General features: G+C 36.7%; 1 protein-coding gene across 6 annotated transcripts in view; it reads left to right on the top strand.

Annotated features, from left to right (window-relative positions):
- Positions 1-16,245, top strand: part of LOC309601869 (3',5'-cyclic-AMP phosphodiesterase 4D-like) — a gene marked incomplete at both ends in the record, with an annotated part of 480,588 nt that overhangs the window by 459,363 nt on the left and 4,980 nt on the right. For 5 of the 6 annotated variants that reach the window (XM_082335086.1, XM_082335087.1, XM_082335090.1 and 2 more), the window contains 5 exons: positions 7,231-7,324; positions 10,927-11,099; positions 12,102-12,200; positions 12,290-12,454; positions 14,772-14,871. In XM_082335086.1, the coding sequence (XP_082191212.1) occupies positions 7,231-7,324; positions 10,927-11,099; positions 12,102-12,200; positions 12,290-12,454; positions 14,772-14,871 (631 nt within the window). Of the gene's footprint in view, positions 1-2,447; positions 2,496-7,230; positions 7,325-10,926; positions 11,100-12,101; positions 12,201-12,289; positions 12,455-14,771; positions 14,872-16,245 lie in introns of those variants that run through there. The other variant, XM_082335091.1, reaches the window with a different exon arrangement.

Genomic DNA, 16,245 nt, shown 5'->3' with positions numbered 1-16,245 from the left:
AACTTTCATACTTATATGCTTCTTAATTAGCCAGAAGTATAATGGCTGTTATTTTACCATCTTCTAAGTCATGATTGAAATTGCCTTCTGAAGGGAAGCAGTGTGGCTTAAGGATCAGGGGTTGTCCCAAGAGTGGCCTTGCAGAATTTTGTCAGGTCCTTCTCTCCCCCTCCTTGTAGGCTATTGTACACAGGTTTGTGTTAGCACTGGAGATCCTCATGCAGATAACTTTTCCCAAAGACGAATTAAAAGGAGTCAGAATAAGAGAGTAGCTCCTGGAGCCTCTAAATCTACAAATTTCTCAGTAGGATAAAATCTAATTCCCTGTATTGGCTCTCCGTGGTTGCCTGGTCCAAGCTCTTCCAGCTTTGCAGCTAGCAGAAGGCCCTCTGCAAAGGCTGGGTGTAGGAGGGAGCTTGGCAGGGATCCCGTGCCCGTGGGGACACCAGCCTTCCTGCTTCCCTTACAAATCTCAGGGCAGCTATGTGAGCCTTTTTACACCGGGTTCAGAGGAGTCTTTTGTAGTTGTCACTGTTGTGATTTTTGAGATGGGGTGGAAGGTAATATTGAAGTGTATTTAACTTCAGAAATCAACAAAAGTATTTTCAATTCTCAGTGTTGATGCTGGGTAGGTGGCAGCAGTGCTCTCTTGTGGGTGATTAGAAAACAATGCAATGCAGATGTAGACAAGCTTTATATTCAGTGTTACTGAGCTGGAAGAAACGGGAGAAATATTTTTCAGAAATACTTTTTAGGCTATTTTAATGTCTTGCTGAGTCTTTAATAACCCAGGTCTGTTTTCAAAACTTAATTATTTTATATTCATCTACCTGTATAGATCCAGGACAGGTATAACTGTGCATATTATACAGAAAATGCATCAGTAATGTGTTCATTCACATGTTTTTTATATTACCTATTTTAAGGAAAACAATATGCTTTCCATATGAAAATCCATAAGTGCTGGATGATCTGTTGACTGTATCCAGTTGTCACATTGCTATACATTTCTGTAAAGAAGAAATTTGTTAATCATCTCATATTTTGCCCTATTGATTTTTGCAGGTTTGATTCTTTCTCAAGCACTTAGTGTTGCTGACATTGCTGTGTAGCGTCACCCAGAGAAGTAGAAACCACTTCAGCCAAAAGCTCCCTTATGACCATTGTCAGTCAGTATCTTCCAATGAATCAGCGGTGTGGGTTAGGCTGAACACTGCACCTCATTCAGCTTGTCCTTAGATATTTGCTCATTGTCATATTGGGAAACCAATGACTCTCCCTTCTTTTGATACAACAAAGACTCAGAAATTTGCTGCAGTAGTGCATATGCCTTACACAGAGTGCTGCAAGATAATGCATTCCTCCTTTTAAGTTTTGGTCTTTGTAATTGATTATATTAATCTGCCAAGGCAGAAAGAGCAAAAGTTAAATAAATACAATGAGAATTTAAGGACTCTCATATCTCGCTTCTGACTTCTCCACGGAAACTTAACCTTTACTGGGAATTGTAAGACACATGACCTGCTTTATCTTAATAATAACTGCTTTTATCTCATAAAATAAAAAAGCAGTAGAAACTAGCAGACTGGCCCAATGGGCTAAACAGATCAGTTTTTAATCTAGATGGCATAAAAGCCAAAAACATTTTCATTGTTACAGTACATCACAGACTGCTCAAGAATCCTGATAGCTTTACTTCTGTTGTTTTTTCTTCATAAAAAAACCTTAAATATATTTCCCTTCCATATGAAAAATTAAAAACACTTGGCATTTTAACTGCTTGGATGTCGCATCCGTTGAAGAGAGCTGGTAAATGCTGCTGAAATGAGGAGAACTTAACCCTATTATTTTTGAATGGCATGTGAATGCTGCAGGTGGGGATACCATTATTAAATGGCATTTGCCATAAAAAAAGAAATACCCCATGCCCAGGAGAGTCCCTGACGCTGGCCAATGGGAAATTACTGTACATCGTGTCACCAGCCTCTCACATTTATATCTTTTAGGGTGACATACTATTGGCTGCTAGTTAGGCTCTATGGGAGGGATTACTGGCACCGTTTGTGGCTTCCCCTTCAGGTCCTTATTTGGTAGCTGTTGATTGAACAAGTCTTTCCAGCAGCTGAGCATCTTGACATACATTATTCATTAAGTCCTGGTGTTCAGGAGATATGCATATCCCTAGCTCTTCAGATATTTCTTCAACTTGGACAATATGTCTTTTCAATGTTGCTTCTGAATGCTTGGAGTTTTACAAATGGCATTTATACAATCAGAAGACCACACAATTGGATTTCATTTCAGTATGCCTCCTGTGTACATAGTTGCTAAGAACCTGAAGATCAGCAAAAAGAATTAGGAGATAATTTTTCTTGGAAGTCTTTTGCAGTATCAGATAGCAAAGAACTGATTAGCTTAGATTGGTAATATAGAAAAAAAAATCAAAAATGCCTGAGGCAAACTATTTACTCTCAGTTTCTTGGGGCTACATAAAGGTAGGATTTTGTTTTACCTTTTAAGAACCTTGATTTGTGGTGCATGATTGCATGATTACTGGATAGCATGAGTATTTGTGGGTGATATGACTATGAATAATATGAATATAAAGTAAAAAGTCAGAAAAGCAAGCCTTTGTTCAGCAATGAGAATGAACTGCACAGTATACAGTCTTTCTTATAAACTATGCTGGGACTTTTAAAATAATGTTGCTTCAGTGCATAATCAGACCAAGTCTAAAGCCAAAGAAATTTAGAAGTGTTTTGTGTTATTTTAAAAAAAGATTGCTACAAAACTGTATTTCTAGACATTAAAAGATTTTAAAAAAAAATAACCTCAAAACTGAGATACCATAAAATAGGAGAGAGCATGACTAAAAAGGCTGAGGATAATGGGTGAATGTATGACTCATACTGGTTTTAATAGCTGAAGAAATGTGAAATTATCAACAGTACGTTCCAGCAGCATTTTCTGGTAGCCTCTGTGTGTGCGTGCGCGCGTGTGTGTGTGACAGCTTATTGATTAAAACACTGGGAGATTGAAAATTGTCATCTTCTAATATTGATCTACATTATTATGTGGAGCAGCTTTGAAATAGCTTGAAACTGCAGTACTGCTAGAAAATGGAATTAAATAAGCTTTTATCTCTTTTATGGAAAAGTTTTGCACCAAGGAATTAAATCAGTATGCCTGTCAACGTACAGAATTGAAATTCATTTAATAAAAAAACATGTTTGGGCTTTGTTTTAGCCCTACTTGTGTGTTTGTGCTTAAAAAATGATGTTGCCTTTATAATTGTTATCAAGTGTGTAAAAAAGAAAAAAAGAAACATCATTCTATGCTTGACATACAATAACTGTTCCAAATCATCTTGTTTTAAAGAAAATTCTGATTTCTCCTGAACTAAATAATGCAAGTGTTGAATTAAATGACTAAAAATAATACAAGCATTATATTCACACAGGACTGAATCTCTCATACTCTTTTGTATTGATACCTACTTTTATCATAGATTATTTCTTTTAAAGTAGAAATGTAAAACCCTCATTAGGTCATTGTGCCCGATTAGGTCATTGTGACCATTCTCTGCTAATGCAGAATTGTTACAGTATATTCTCAAGGATTTTGTTCAGTCATCTGTAAAGAGGTTGGATGCCATTATGCTAGCTAGGTGGATTCCTTTCTCATTTACCAAAAAATAAGATGGAATTATTTTCCATTCAGCTAAAAGTGAGGTATTTATTGTAATTTGCTTGGAAGTATTTCCTGGATTTCCAGGCAGCTGCTGTCACGTTCCTACTTGCCAAATCACAAAAATTCAATCACCGATCTTCAAAAAATGTTCACTCTTACTGTTTAGCCTTTAAAATGGATAGATTTTTTTGTTAATTGAAGTTCAACAGAGAGCATGGTAGCTGTAATTGATTACATATGGAAAAATATGTTCTCTGTATAGACAGTGTCCTATACTGTCTATAGCCAATGATTTTAGTTAAGAAGCTAAGTAGTACTTGATCACAATTTTAGTATAGTGCTTTTTAAGTTCACAGTATACACATTATAGGAAAAATGTGAAGAAAGGCAAAGATGATCTGCTTTTTATGACATTCATCCTGCTCAGTCCAGATGTTTTCAAAATAAATGACAATTAAAGTCTTGTTGCTGTGGCATCAGCAACACGTGAAAAAATATGAGGAAATCACACTTCTACCATTCTTCAAAGTCAAAAGCTTCTCCCATTGAATTCACTGTTAGCAGGAGGCCCTTGCAGAAGCTGGGGGACTTGTTTTACTGTATGCCCATATTCAGCAGCAACACAGAGTGTTCCACAGGTTTCAATGCTGATGGTCTAACTTTTATGTTCTGGTGACTTATGGGGTGATGGGAGGTGGGAAGGCAAGGCTTTGCATCAGAATAGTCAGGAACATAGGATTAGAAAAGATTGCCATGCCCCTTCCAATCGCTGTGGACATCCATACAATAAATATTTAGTTGGACATTCTTAAAGAACATCTACTCCATAAGTTCCACAAGATTATTCCCAGTATGCTATAACGAACCTAAAAGATCAAAAGCCAAAATTGTACTCACTATAGGAAAACAACAGCAGAGACTGAGGTCAGCAAGATGTACTAAAATCTTTGCATTTATATGATGTCATTTCTATGCAATGCAGAAATGGACCAAACTAAGCCACAGGTGAGGGCAAAAAAGACTCCCAATGGTTCCTGCCAATCTGACCAGGTTGGAAAATGTTGCCTCCTAGCTGCTAGTCATTAGAGGGCGTTTAACTCTGAGTGTGCAAACAGGACACCAGTTAAGCACACGAGAAGATATAATGCCTTTAGCATCATCACCAGGTCCTCCGTCTGCTTTCTCTAAGTGGAACTAGCCTCCAGTATTAGCAAGTAAGGTAAACCTTGTCCTTCTCCCTACCTCCTCCCTGCAATTAAATTTATGATTTGGAGAAAAAAAAAAGTCCTTCCTATTTGTTGTGTCAGGTAACTGCAGAACATAGTGCAAACGAACACCAATTTGTTCTTTTTTCAAGCCTGGGAAGTTTTTAAGGAGAGTTCCTGAACAGTACATACCAGCGGTGGCTAGATGATTTTTCAAAATGCAGAACGTGACCCAGTAGTGTTGCTCTGCAGCTGCAAAAACAGTATTGCAAAGTTGGGCATCATCTAAGAGGGTTTATCAGGAAACCACCAGACAGATGAGGACCTATTTAGTTGGGATCTGGTGAACTAGCTGGATTAAATTAAGGAAGAGAGAATACTGGAGCAGTAATGGCTATACTGATGACAGGCCTGGAAGTTAATGCAATTTTGTCAACTTCTGACATTTTATTGATTCCTATATGGCATATTTAATTTAAAGCTGTGGTTTCTGGATACTGTCTGGAGTCAAGTCATTCTATGAGATCTTCATTTTTTGCCTTAAATAATTCAGTTTCTCACCTTCATGGGTGCAGAAAAAAAGCAGGCAAGCATGACTTAAATGCATGTTAAAAGTTTAAAGAAAGGCTTTTAAAATACTCTTTGGATTTTTGGACCAGTCCCATTACTGCTTGGCAAGTTTTACTTGTTTTTTGACATTTAACATTGGTGACAAACATCTGACCTCACTATAGAGGTTGATACTGGTTTCGTGCAGAATATATAGCCCTGTAGTTCATAGTATGCATAACTATTTGTAGTATGGTTCTAATTTTCAGAAATCTGTTGAGCACTTGGTAGCACACAGCTGTATCTGAGATCAAAGCTGAGCCTTTGGCTTGTGACAAAAGTAGAATTCAGTCTTTGTAGCAGGAAGTTCCTGACCTGATCACATGTCAAGAGGGCAGGAAAATGCAGTGGGTAACAGAGTGTTATATTAAAGGTAATTTTTATTTGGCACACTGTGAGCAATACAGTAATTGGTGACTTACAAAGACATTGTGAAGAAAATAACATCTTTCATTATGCAAGGCCTCTTTGAAGAAAGGGCTTTGATGATTCCAGTAGGATGGAAAGGAGGTGGTTAATGTTTAGTCTAGTGCTTTATCCGATATAGAAGAATAAATTACCAGTTTTCAACACAGATGAATGTTTACAGGGATATATACTAAGGATAGCTATTGCTTGATGTAATTAATAGTCATAACTGGGTGAACAAGATGGAAGAGGATTCTGAAAATGGCACAAATTATTTGGCTTTGTTAAGAGAAAAGATGACTGAGAAATCTAAAAACAAAATGAAAGAATGGCACAATGGGAGGCAAAATTCAGTAGTGACAGATGCTAATTTGCATTGGAAAGAGTTGTTTGAATTGCTAATAAATATTACTGAGTTCTATTTGTTAATAATATCAAAGCAGAGCTATAGTCAATGAAAACACATGTAATATAGCTAGAGCTGCATTACACAATTAACCTGTCGAACACAATGACGCAAGATATGATTTAACCCTGAGTCTAGAAGGAATCAAGAAAGGCTCAATGATGAGTACGTAATCAATTACACATTTTGTGGAATGTTAATATCCACTTGTATCCAGTAGAGTGCCTATGATGTGAATTGCTAACTTACGGGGAAAAGGAAGTTTCCATAGATAGGTATTTTCTACTCTGATGTTTCGTACAGATACAGACAATTTTCTGAGACTGTGGAATGGGCAAGTCATTGTGCTGATCTAGTATAATAATTTTAAGTAAAAGACAACAAACCTACTTCTATTCATATTGGCATGTAGGAAATCAGTAAGTTATTTTGATTTTTTTGAGCAGTGCTGTCAAATACATTTGAGTAGATTAATGATGAGAGGGAAGATAAAATTGAAAGATTACAAAATGTATCGCAAAAATGCACAAATAGATTAATTTACGAATACGATAAGAAACCCCTAGTAGAGAAGGGGTCCTGTGTAAATACATTTGTATTTTCTCTCCAAATTAAAATTAAAAAATTGAAAAGACAGAACTATTAACTATTTGTGTGTATGCAGAGTCTTATAGTTTTCAATTGCTAGTAGGACCCTGTGCCTTAGTAATTGATTCACTATGGAGTATTTTAGGAGGTTAAGAATTATGTTGTCCAACCCACGAATTAGTAGGGTAGAGCAATGTTATATGTGATTTTTGCTTTTACAGTTATCTTAACTTAGTATATATTCTTAATGTCATATCCTTTCCATCCTAACTAGAATACGTCTTGATCACTGACTTACACTTTTTGGTTTTTTTTGTTTTCCAGTTTAAAAGAATGCTCAACCGGGAGCTAACTCACCTATCTGAAATGAGCAGGTCAGGCAATCAGGTCTCAGAATATATATCGAACACATTCTTAGGTAAGACTGTGATGGGAGTTAACTTTTTTGCCTTTTGTTTTGTTTATCTCTCTCTGGGCTGTGACAGAGCTTAAAAGCAAGTAGTTTTCCATATTAATTTCTATTTTCAGAAACTGTACATTTAGTATTGTATTGTTCAGTGTCTGAGCAGAGATCATGTTAGATCCATTTCCTCACAGCTCATTTAGTTTGTGTATGTGGTTTTCCTGTGCATGTAGTTACAGATAAATATTCATATACATATTTTCATGTAACATTACAACTACTATATTGCTACCATATTAAGAAATGAATATATAATAAGTTAAGTATCTCATATATTAAAAAGAATTCTTCCACTGTGTTTCCCTTATGGACAGAATGAAAGTTACTACAAAGAGGTTTCAGTGTGCTGGAAGCACACAAGCACAAGTAACCTCATAAAATCTTGTAGCACAGTTCTGATGCTTTGGTATTCCCTGCCCGTGCATGAGAGGGTTGATGAATATGGCTAAGTCAATATCTGAACAGACTACTTCCAGGAGAATTTGTGTGGCTCAAGAGCTTGCATGGTGGTATGTGAGCATTAAAAAAAGCCTGACACAATATTACATAGAATATGGTTTGTCCTCTATGGCTTTGCAGAAGGAAGTATATATTTTTTTTTTTGCTAAAAATGGTGAAAACTAATAAAACTTGGTTCCATACTGTTGATTTTGAACATGAAGATAAAGATAATATACCAATCTCAAACATGTTTTGAGCAAAACACCATTGGTTCATAAATACTGTGCATATAAGGGGAGGCACAGCTGAATACATCTCAATTAGGATAACAAATACTTTAAAAAGTGCCAGTCACACGTTAAGATACATCTTGTTTTATTTGTGTGAGATACCATAGCTGGGGCTTTTTGTGTTTTTTTGAAAGAAGTGGGTTTTTTAAATACATTTTATCCTGCTTGTCACCATATCCTAAATGGATCACGTAATGTCTGTTCAGTTTACCCATGATTGCAGTAGTGTGCCTGAGAGCTGTGGCACAACAGGGTTTCAGACAATAAGAAAGTGATGAGCCTCTGTTATGGAGAAGCAATATTGCACAGTTTTAGGAGCCCTGAAAGTCACAGTGTACAGTTGCCTGAGAAGATGCCCCACTTAGGCTAACTGAAAAGACTGATACATCAGTTTCTGCTTGCTTTTACTTGAAAACTTAAGGCTCATTTTGACAGGGTAAGGAAATGCATCTGTCAGCATTTCATGAGACCTCAGTCTCGAGCAGAAAGAGTGCTGGAAAGGCAATCACTTCTAAGTTGGGTATTCTTTTGTGGCTGCATGTAAATGAAAACCTAGGATACTTTAAAATGTAGATATAAGAGGAATACAACAGGAGGAAAACAGAGAAAAACACATCAGCTACAGAAATATTGCTTAAATATTTTCAAAATATTCAGTTTAAGTATATAGATTCTTAGCAACAATGTGAAGAGGGAAAACATTGTCTCCATAGAAAATTTTAATGAATCTAATTAATTAATTATTTTTAAAATACATAACCTATCTCCTGAACATCTACAGACTTTCTCACATTTGAAAGTTAGGAATGTGTAATGAAAAAACAGGTTTTTACTGTTGTTGTTGTTCAAAAAAAGATGGACTGTTTTCCCAAATAGGGCTACATGACATGTATGAAGTTATTCATAATGACAAATATATTCCTTGTGTAAGAATTAAGGCTCCTACATTGAGTATGATAATATGTAAGGTTTTTATTTTTCGGTGTAATTAACCTGTTTTCCTATGAACAGAAAATGTATGAGAACCCGTCAATGAGTATAGCATAACCAGGATCAAAATGGCAAGCTGTCTTTTCTACATGTTCAGATGGGCCCAGGATCCTTTGCCCTGTGTGCTTGTAGTTATAAAAGCACAGGCAATCCCGTGGAATTCCTTTGGAGATCTAAAGTCATTCAGACAGACACTTCCTTTCACTTGAGTTAGTCTGACAGCTCAGCTTATGAACCTCCCTTTGATGTGTCTAAACTTTGTGCATATGACCAAAACCATAAACATCAAAGCACGAACATGAGTCACTGCTCCTCATCTGTTGTCGGTTTGCACCAGTTAAGAGCTGCAGCACTCCTCCTCCCCCTTTTTTTGATTGTCTGTATGAGGAGAGTGGTGAAGTATGGTGGGGGCAATTGGAGAACTCAGTGCTGCAGACTGAAGCTTGGTGACATTTCCACAGTCTCTTCTTTGCTGTGATTTGTTTGGAATTTGAGGTGTCCAGTAAATGCAGGCTGCTAAAGGGTAATTAAAAAAAGAAATGAAAAAAGAAGAAAGTGAAGAAGCAACCACAATAACATTCTAGGAATTAGGAATGGACTTGCTACCCTTGTCTGGTTTCAATGTCTTTATTGAAAATTACCATTGCAGGAAGGAAAAAATGGACATATATTTTCAAGAGCCCCATTTTTTTTTGTTATTTCTTTTGTTCTAAGGTGGTTTTAAATAATCATTTTTGCTAGGCTTCTATGTTAGAAACATCTGTTCTGGATTCTCCTGGTTTTACTGGAAGATTTCTTGAGGACTAGAAAAGGTGCAGGTGTATTTCAGCAGAGAAGAGATAATTTGGAGTGAGTCATTAAAACTCTGTTTAAAAATGGTATGAATAGAATGAACAAAAATTAATGCAAATTCCTAGCAATTTTGGCAGGAGACTCCTTTGTTGCACTAACTTGCATTTCTTTGGGGACCACAGATGTCTGCAGTGCTCCACACCCCCATACTGTTTCTGCAGCAATCATCTGGCAATGGCCTAAATATACTTTACTCTCAGTTTAATACTTGTCTATATTGTTAGAAGGTTTTGCTGGCACATATGTTGATGCGGTATACGAAGTGATGCCACTGATACTGCTATGGAGGCAAAAGCCTACAGGAAAATGTTGTTTTTTAGCAAAACAGTCCTTTTGTCAGTATTAATTACTCTGATTAGGAGGTGCAGAAAAGAACTGCTGGCGTGAACTGCCTCTACATCCAAAGTGTTTGTTGATATGGCTCCACTGGCAAAAGTCTTTCTGAGTTGTGCAGACTCTTAACACAAACAGGACCAGTCCCCAAGTATTAGGTCCTTTGAGTCCTGAAATGTTTTGTAAAGGTTTACATGAGATACCATTTTGATTTTTTTAGAACTACAATTTCAGAGAGTATTTTTCCTGGAAAAGAAGAAATTTAAAATTTTCTTAAGAATGAAAGTTTAGATTTCTTTTCAGTTGTAGTAACATTTTTTAAATGAAAGGATTAACCCTATCTACAGTGCTAGGGGTGCAGGAAAAGTGGAAATCAGACAGTCACAAGTCACATTTAAAGCCAGTTCAGAAATAAAGAGGCAATTTGTGAAATAGAAATCTGCTTATATTGAGGTATAGGTCTATGTTTATCTTTCCATGTTTTTACTGCTCTTGATATGAAATATCTGTTGCAAAATCTCAAACATAAAAATAAAAAAAAAAGTTTTTTTAAGAATTACAATATCCATAATACACAACTCAACAGCAAAGTGGACAAAAATATTTGTAACTCCTTTCAAAACTATTCTTTTTTTCTTTATTCTTTTGAAGACAAACAACATGAAGTTGAAATCCCTTCTCCAACGCAGAAAGAGAAAGAGAAAAAGAAGAGGCCAATGTCCCAGATCAGTGGAGTCAAAAAACTGATGCACAGCTCCAGCTTGACTAATTCTAGTATCCCCAGATTTGGAGTTAAAACAGACCAAGAAGATGTTCTTGCCAAGGTAGAGAATATTTAAATCCTTGAATTAAAATAGTGGGTGGACTTGTCATTATTATTCCATCCTCTACTTATAACCATTGATTTCAAGCTGTAGCACCAAAGGCTGGTCTCACTTGAAATAATATAAATCCAGTGAAATGGAAGAATAACAAATAAAATCGGAATTGGGCCATGAGGATTAATTACCGCATGAACAGGATTTCAGCAGGAACGTTTGCTGTCTGGAGATGGAATGTAAATTAGCATTTGTATATGCATTAATAAAGCTGCTTATTCATAAATAATATCTGATGAATGAATAGTAAACATACCGTATACTATCAGAGGAATGAGAATATATAGCAGCCCTATGTTTTTTTGAAAATGCACAACTGTATATAGCATTAGAGCTATCCTTGCAGGTCCTGTCTTAAGCTGTATCATTTTATGTACATCAGTTGTGGTTTTGTTTTTAGTGACATTTCCTGTGATTTTCACACTAGCAACTAACTATTTGGCAATAATCTAAAACTGGCATAAAGTGATTATTTATTCAATTTTAGATTTTTGCATTTTGAAATATGTCTATCCTTATGTTTTTGGGAATCTCCCCCTTTATTTGAAGAGCCTGTTTCTGAGAACCAGGGAGACAGCAGCAGAACCACAGAATCTCTCTCTGGAGGTTTCCTCCTCGCTGAACTCTGCTGTCACTGGGCACTGAGATAGCAAAGTGCATCAGTTCAGCTCATTCAAGATACTGTAGCATTTTTCCCTCTGGAGCAATCCACTTAAAAGAGGCACTCTTTCCTGCCTAGTGAATTAAAATCTAGAAAGTTGGTAGCTGCAAATTCAAATATTATGGGATTAGTAGCAGCAGCTTTCCCCCTTTCAGAGTTTAGCATATAATTTTCACAGTGGCAAGGTCTGAATCTTCATGAGTCTGCTGTTTGTAGCTGTTTCAATCAAAAATCGCTGGAATGTGTGTGTTAGGTTTCAACATATCTGTTGCTTGATTCTGTTCTAGGAACTAGAAGATGTGAACAAATGGGGCCTTCAGGTTTTCAGAGTAGCAGAATTATCTGGAAACAGACCTTTGACAGTCATCATGCACACCATTTTTCAGGCAAGTAGCAGTAGCCATACTGCTTTTTGCTTGTCTTAGAGATTTTTGTGTGCTTTGTAATCTTAATTGTTTCTCTTTTCCTTTTCTAGGAACGGGACTTGTTAAAAACATTTAAAATTCCAGTAGACACTTTAATAACTTACTTGATGACCCTAGAAGACCATTACCATGCAGATGTGGCATATCATAATAACATACATGCTGCAGATGTTGTTCAGTCAACCCATGTCCTGCTATCAACCCCAGCATTAGAGGTAAACTATGCTAAGGTGGGAAAGAGGCAGGCATGAGAGAAAGGGACATACTAAGACTCTTCTAAACTAAATGTTAAAGACCTTAGTTTCTGCAATATTTTTTAAAATGCCACATCTTTTTCTTTTAAATCATGGTTTTATACTTGCATATTTGTGCTGTCATAACCTTTTTCATTGCAACACAATGTGTAACTTGTTTCCACCATCTCATTATTAATACTACATCCTGTTCTGTCATTATTTCCCATGTGGGACTCTCACCACAGTTAGTGGAATTGCTTAGGAAAGATAGTGATAAAATGGGATTCCCTCAATAGGGCCATTTGTTGACTGTTTTTTTTTTTTTTCCCCTTGTTCATATTCATTCTGATCCTGAAAGGCTACTTTTGTGTTTCTTTCTCAGACAGAGTGGAACATGTACTAAATTTTCACTGGACTATCTCATTTTTTTTCATAAATATTTCAAAATTATTTGGAAAACAGTAACATTTCATATGTTGTTTTCTGAAGAATTCTCTTGTTGAAAGTGCTTAAATTTCTGAAGTGAAAGGAAGTGAAAGAAAGATAGAGATTACTTTCCCCTTTTTAAGCACAATTCAGCCCTTAGTATAGCAAACATAGACATATCCCAGTAAATTGTTGGAAAAAAGGCAGATAAAGCAAGTAGTTGAAATTTTAGTAGTTCAGAAGGATTTGCCCTCATTTTCAAGGGGGGGCTGCATTTTGACTATTTTTCATAATGACCAGTCTTTCATGTTACTCAATGTTTCTGCTTTACCTTCTCCTTAACAAGAGGGTTATAAGTGGACCTGTCGTGGTTTAGCCCCAGTCAGCAAACAAGCACCACACAGCTGCTCGCTCACTCCCCCCACCCCAGTGGGATGGGGGAGAGAATTGGAAGGGTGAAAGTCAGAAAAACTCATGGGTTGAGATAAGAACAGTTTAATAATTGAAGTAAAATGAAATAGAATAGTAATAATAATAATAATAATAATTGTAATGAAAAGGAAAACAAGAGAGAGAGAGAAACAAAACCCAGGAAAAACAAGTGATGCAACCGCTCACAACCCACCAACTGATGCCCAGCACGTCCCCGAGCAGTGATTGCTGCCCCCCAGCCAACTCCCCCCAGTTTATATACTGAGCATGATGTCATATGGTATGGAATAGCCCTTTGGCCAGTCTGGGTCACCTGTCCTGGCTGTGCCCCCTCCCAGCTTCTTGTGCACCGGGCAGAGCATGGGAAGCTGAAAAAGTCCTTGACTGGTGTAAGCACTACTTAGCAACAACTAAAGCATCAGTGTGTTATCAACATTATTCTCAACCTAAATCCAAAACACAGCACTATACCAGCTACTAGGAAGAAAATTAACTCTATCCCAGCCAAAACCAGGACAGGGCTTTAAGACTGTTGGCAGGTCTTGATCCTCAAAGACTCAGGAATTCTCTTGGGAAAGATTTTCTTTATCTCAAGAAGGAAGATCAGATTATGTTCTTAAATCACCACTAGCTTCACCAAACAGCTGAACTGATAGTCAGTAGCAGTTGTTCTTTTTTTTTCTTCCCCAGATCAACTGTTTTTCATGGCCTTGTTCTCAGTGAGGCTTTAGCCAGTAAAATAGCAATATCTGCCTGGTGCCACTGCTGATCTACACACTTCTGAGCTGTTCTTGATCAGTTATGAAAGAAATTATATAACGTGGGTGCTTGTGACAGCAGGGGAGTGGACTCAGTGACACACCAGGTCCCTTGCAGTTCTCTGTTTTATTTTCCTAATAATCTCATACAGAAGAAAAATCAGTAAATGTTAAGTAAGATGCCTGTAGTCTGTCACCCTTTCCTTTAGCATCATTTAGGAGATGTGCATCTTTCAAATACAGGACAATGTGTTCTTTGTGTAATCTAGACATGTCAGATATAACATGATACCATGATACGTAGGAATCAGACTGAAATATTTAACTTCAGTTTGTGCTGTAGGTTAGAAACCTAAATCTGTACTTAATGATCTAATAAAAGTGGATTTATTTACAGACTGAAGCTGAAAAAAACCTTCTGTTGTTACTGAATTTATTGATGTTGTCAGTGTGAAATACTGTTTTACTTTGATGGCCAAACTTGAAATATTTATGAAATTCTACATAATTGACAATTTTACAAAAGGTTATGGTAGTCTATGTGTAAAATCTCTTAAGATCCCTGATGCATTCCAAATGTGTTTTGCTTGTTCGGATCTAGATTCAAAGTAGAGTCCTTTTTATTGAAAAACATTTTTTCATTGATTGGCGATTGTCATTTCTGTTTCATGATTTTCTAGGCAGTGTTTACTGATTTGGAGATTCTTGCAGCAATTTTTGCCAGTGCAATACATGATGTAGATCATCCTGGGGTTTCAAACCAGTTTCTTATCAACACAAGTAAGTTTGATGTTAAGTGTTTTTTCTCAAAAATTTGCTGCAAGATCTGCACATAGCACCTGAAAAATACGCAGTTCATTAATTGTTTGCTTTTATGTGTACCTTTTCTCAGTAAATGGATAGGTGTTCATATTTTTAACTGGATATCATTTTGCATTGCTTGTAACTTTAGAAATAATATGCATAGTACCCTCTAGCAAAAATTACTAAGAAAGACATGAACTATAATCCTGGCACTATTTCAATGTATTGGATGTGGTCTCTTTCCTGGAAGTTAGTTGGTAAATAAATAAAATAAAGTTGGTAAATAAATAAATAAAGTTGTAGGAGAAAAATGAAGGAAGATTAAATAAAATATCAAAAAAAAGAAGACAACAGTTTCTATGTTTATATTGGAAGCATATGGTATGACCAAGGATAGCCATACATTTTTAAGAAATTTAGAAAACAAGTTTCTTTTTAGCAGACTGGCAGGCCCATCTCTGTCTCTCCCTGGCTGTTGTACTTGTTTTCTGATCTCTGCATACTCATGCCTCTTGGACTGAATTTTCTCAGCCTGTCCCTGCAGGCTATGGCAAACCTCTTTTTTTGTGAGTCTCTTGCTGGCACTCCATGTGTGGAGGAAAAAGCCCTAATGAAATGAGACCCTAATGCCATCTCTGAATTTGAAATCCAGGGTATATGTTCTGCATTCCTCAAGGCTGTTCTCTGCAGCATTGCATGAACCACCTCCCCCTCTTTAATCTTCTACTAGAAGAAAAACACTATTAGTTTTGTTGAACCCAATCATGACGCATTTACTGAATGGCTTGTTGCCCCTGCTTTGATTTCAGTGACGGATGTTACTATTTTAAGTGGGTAGCACATTGTAAGTCAGTGCAAGTTCTGTCATACGATGTTATTTCTTTTGCCATCTGATGACTTCTCCTTTTGCAATAACTGACCCAGAAGTACAATAGTTGTAATAATACTAAGAATCCAAGTACATAAGAAGAAAAAGCTACAGAAATGGAAACATATCTAGGGTTGCATATTTGACCCATCTGGTTGCACATTTATAGATGATGTCATTCCTGCACTTGGGTGAATCTATTGCACTGGTGCTAAAATAATATGACCCCATATCAGCAGTATAGTTTGAAGAAGGGAGCTCCTGTTCTGACTCATTGCTGCTGTACGTTCAAATAAGACCTCCACTCCAGTCTAGCCTGCATCTAATTTTATTTGCCTTAATGGCCTGAGGGCTACCCTGTAGTGAAATTCAATTTGGTGACTCATCTGCAAGGAGGAGGATTTGGACTGACTCTAGATTTCTGGTGCTGTATTGGTAACCAGTACACTTCAGCAGTGTGGTATAGGAAGAGAGTGAATCAA

The sequence above is a fragment of the Platalea leucorodia genome (genome assembly GCF_965183815.1).
Source record: "Platalea leucorodia genome assembly, chromosome: W".
NCBI lineage: Eukaryota > Metazoa > Chordata > Aves > Pelecaniformes > Threskiornithidae > Platalea > Platalea leucorodia.
Note: the sequence above shows the minus strand (reverse complement) of the source record. Positions and strands in the feature narration are given on the sequence as shown.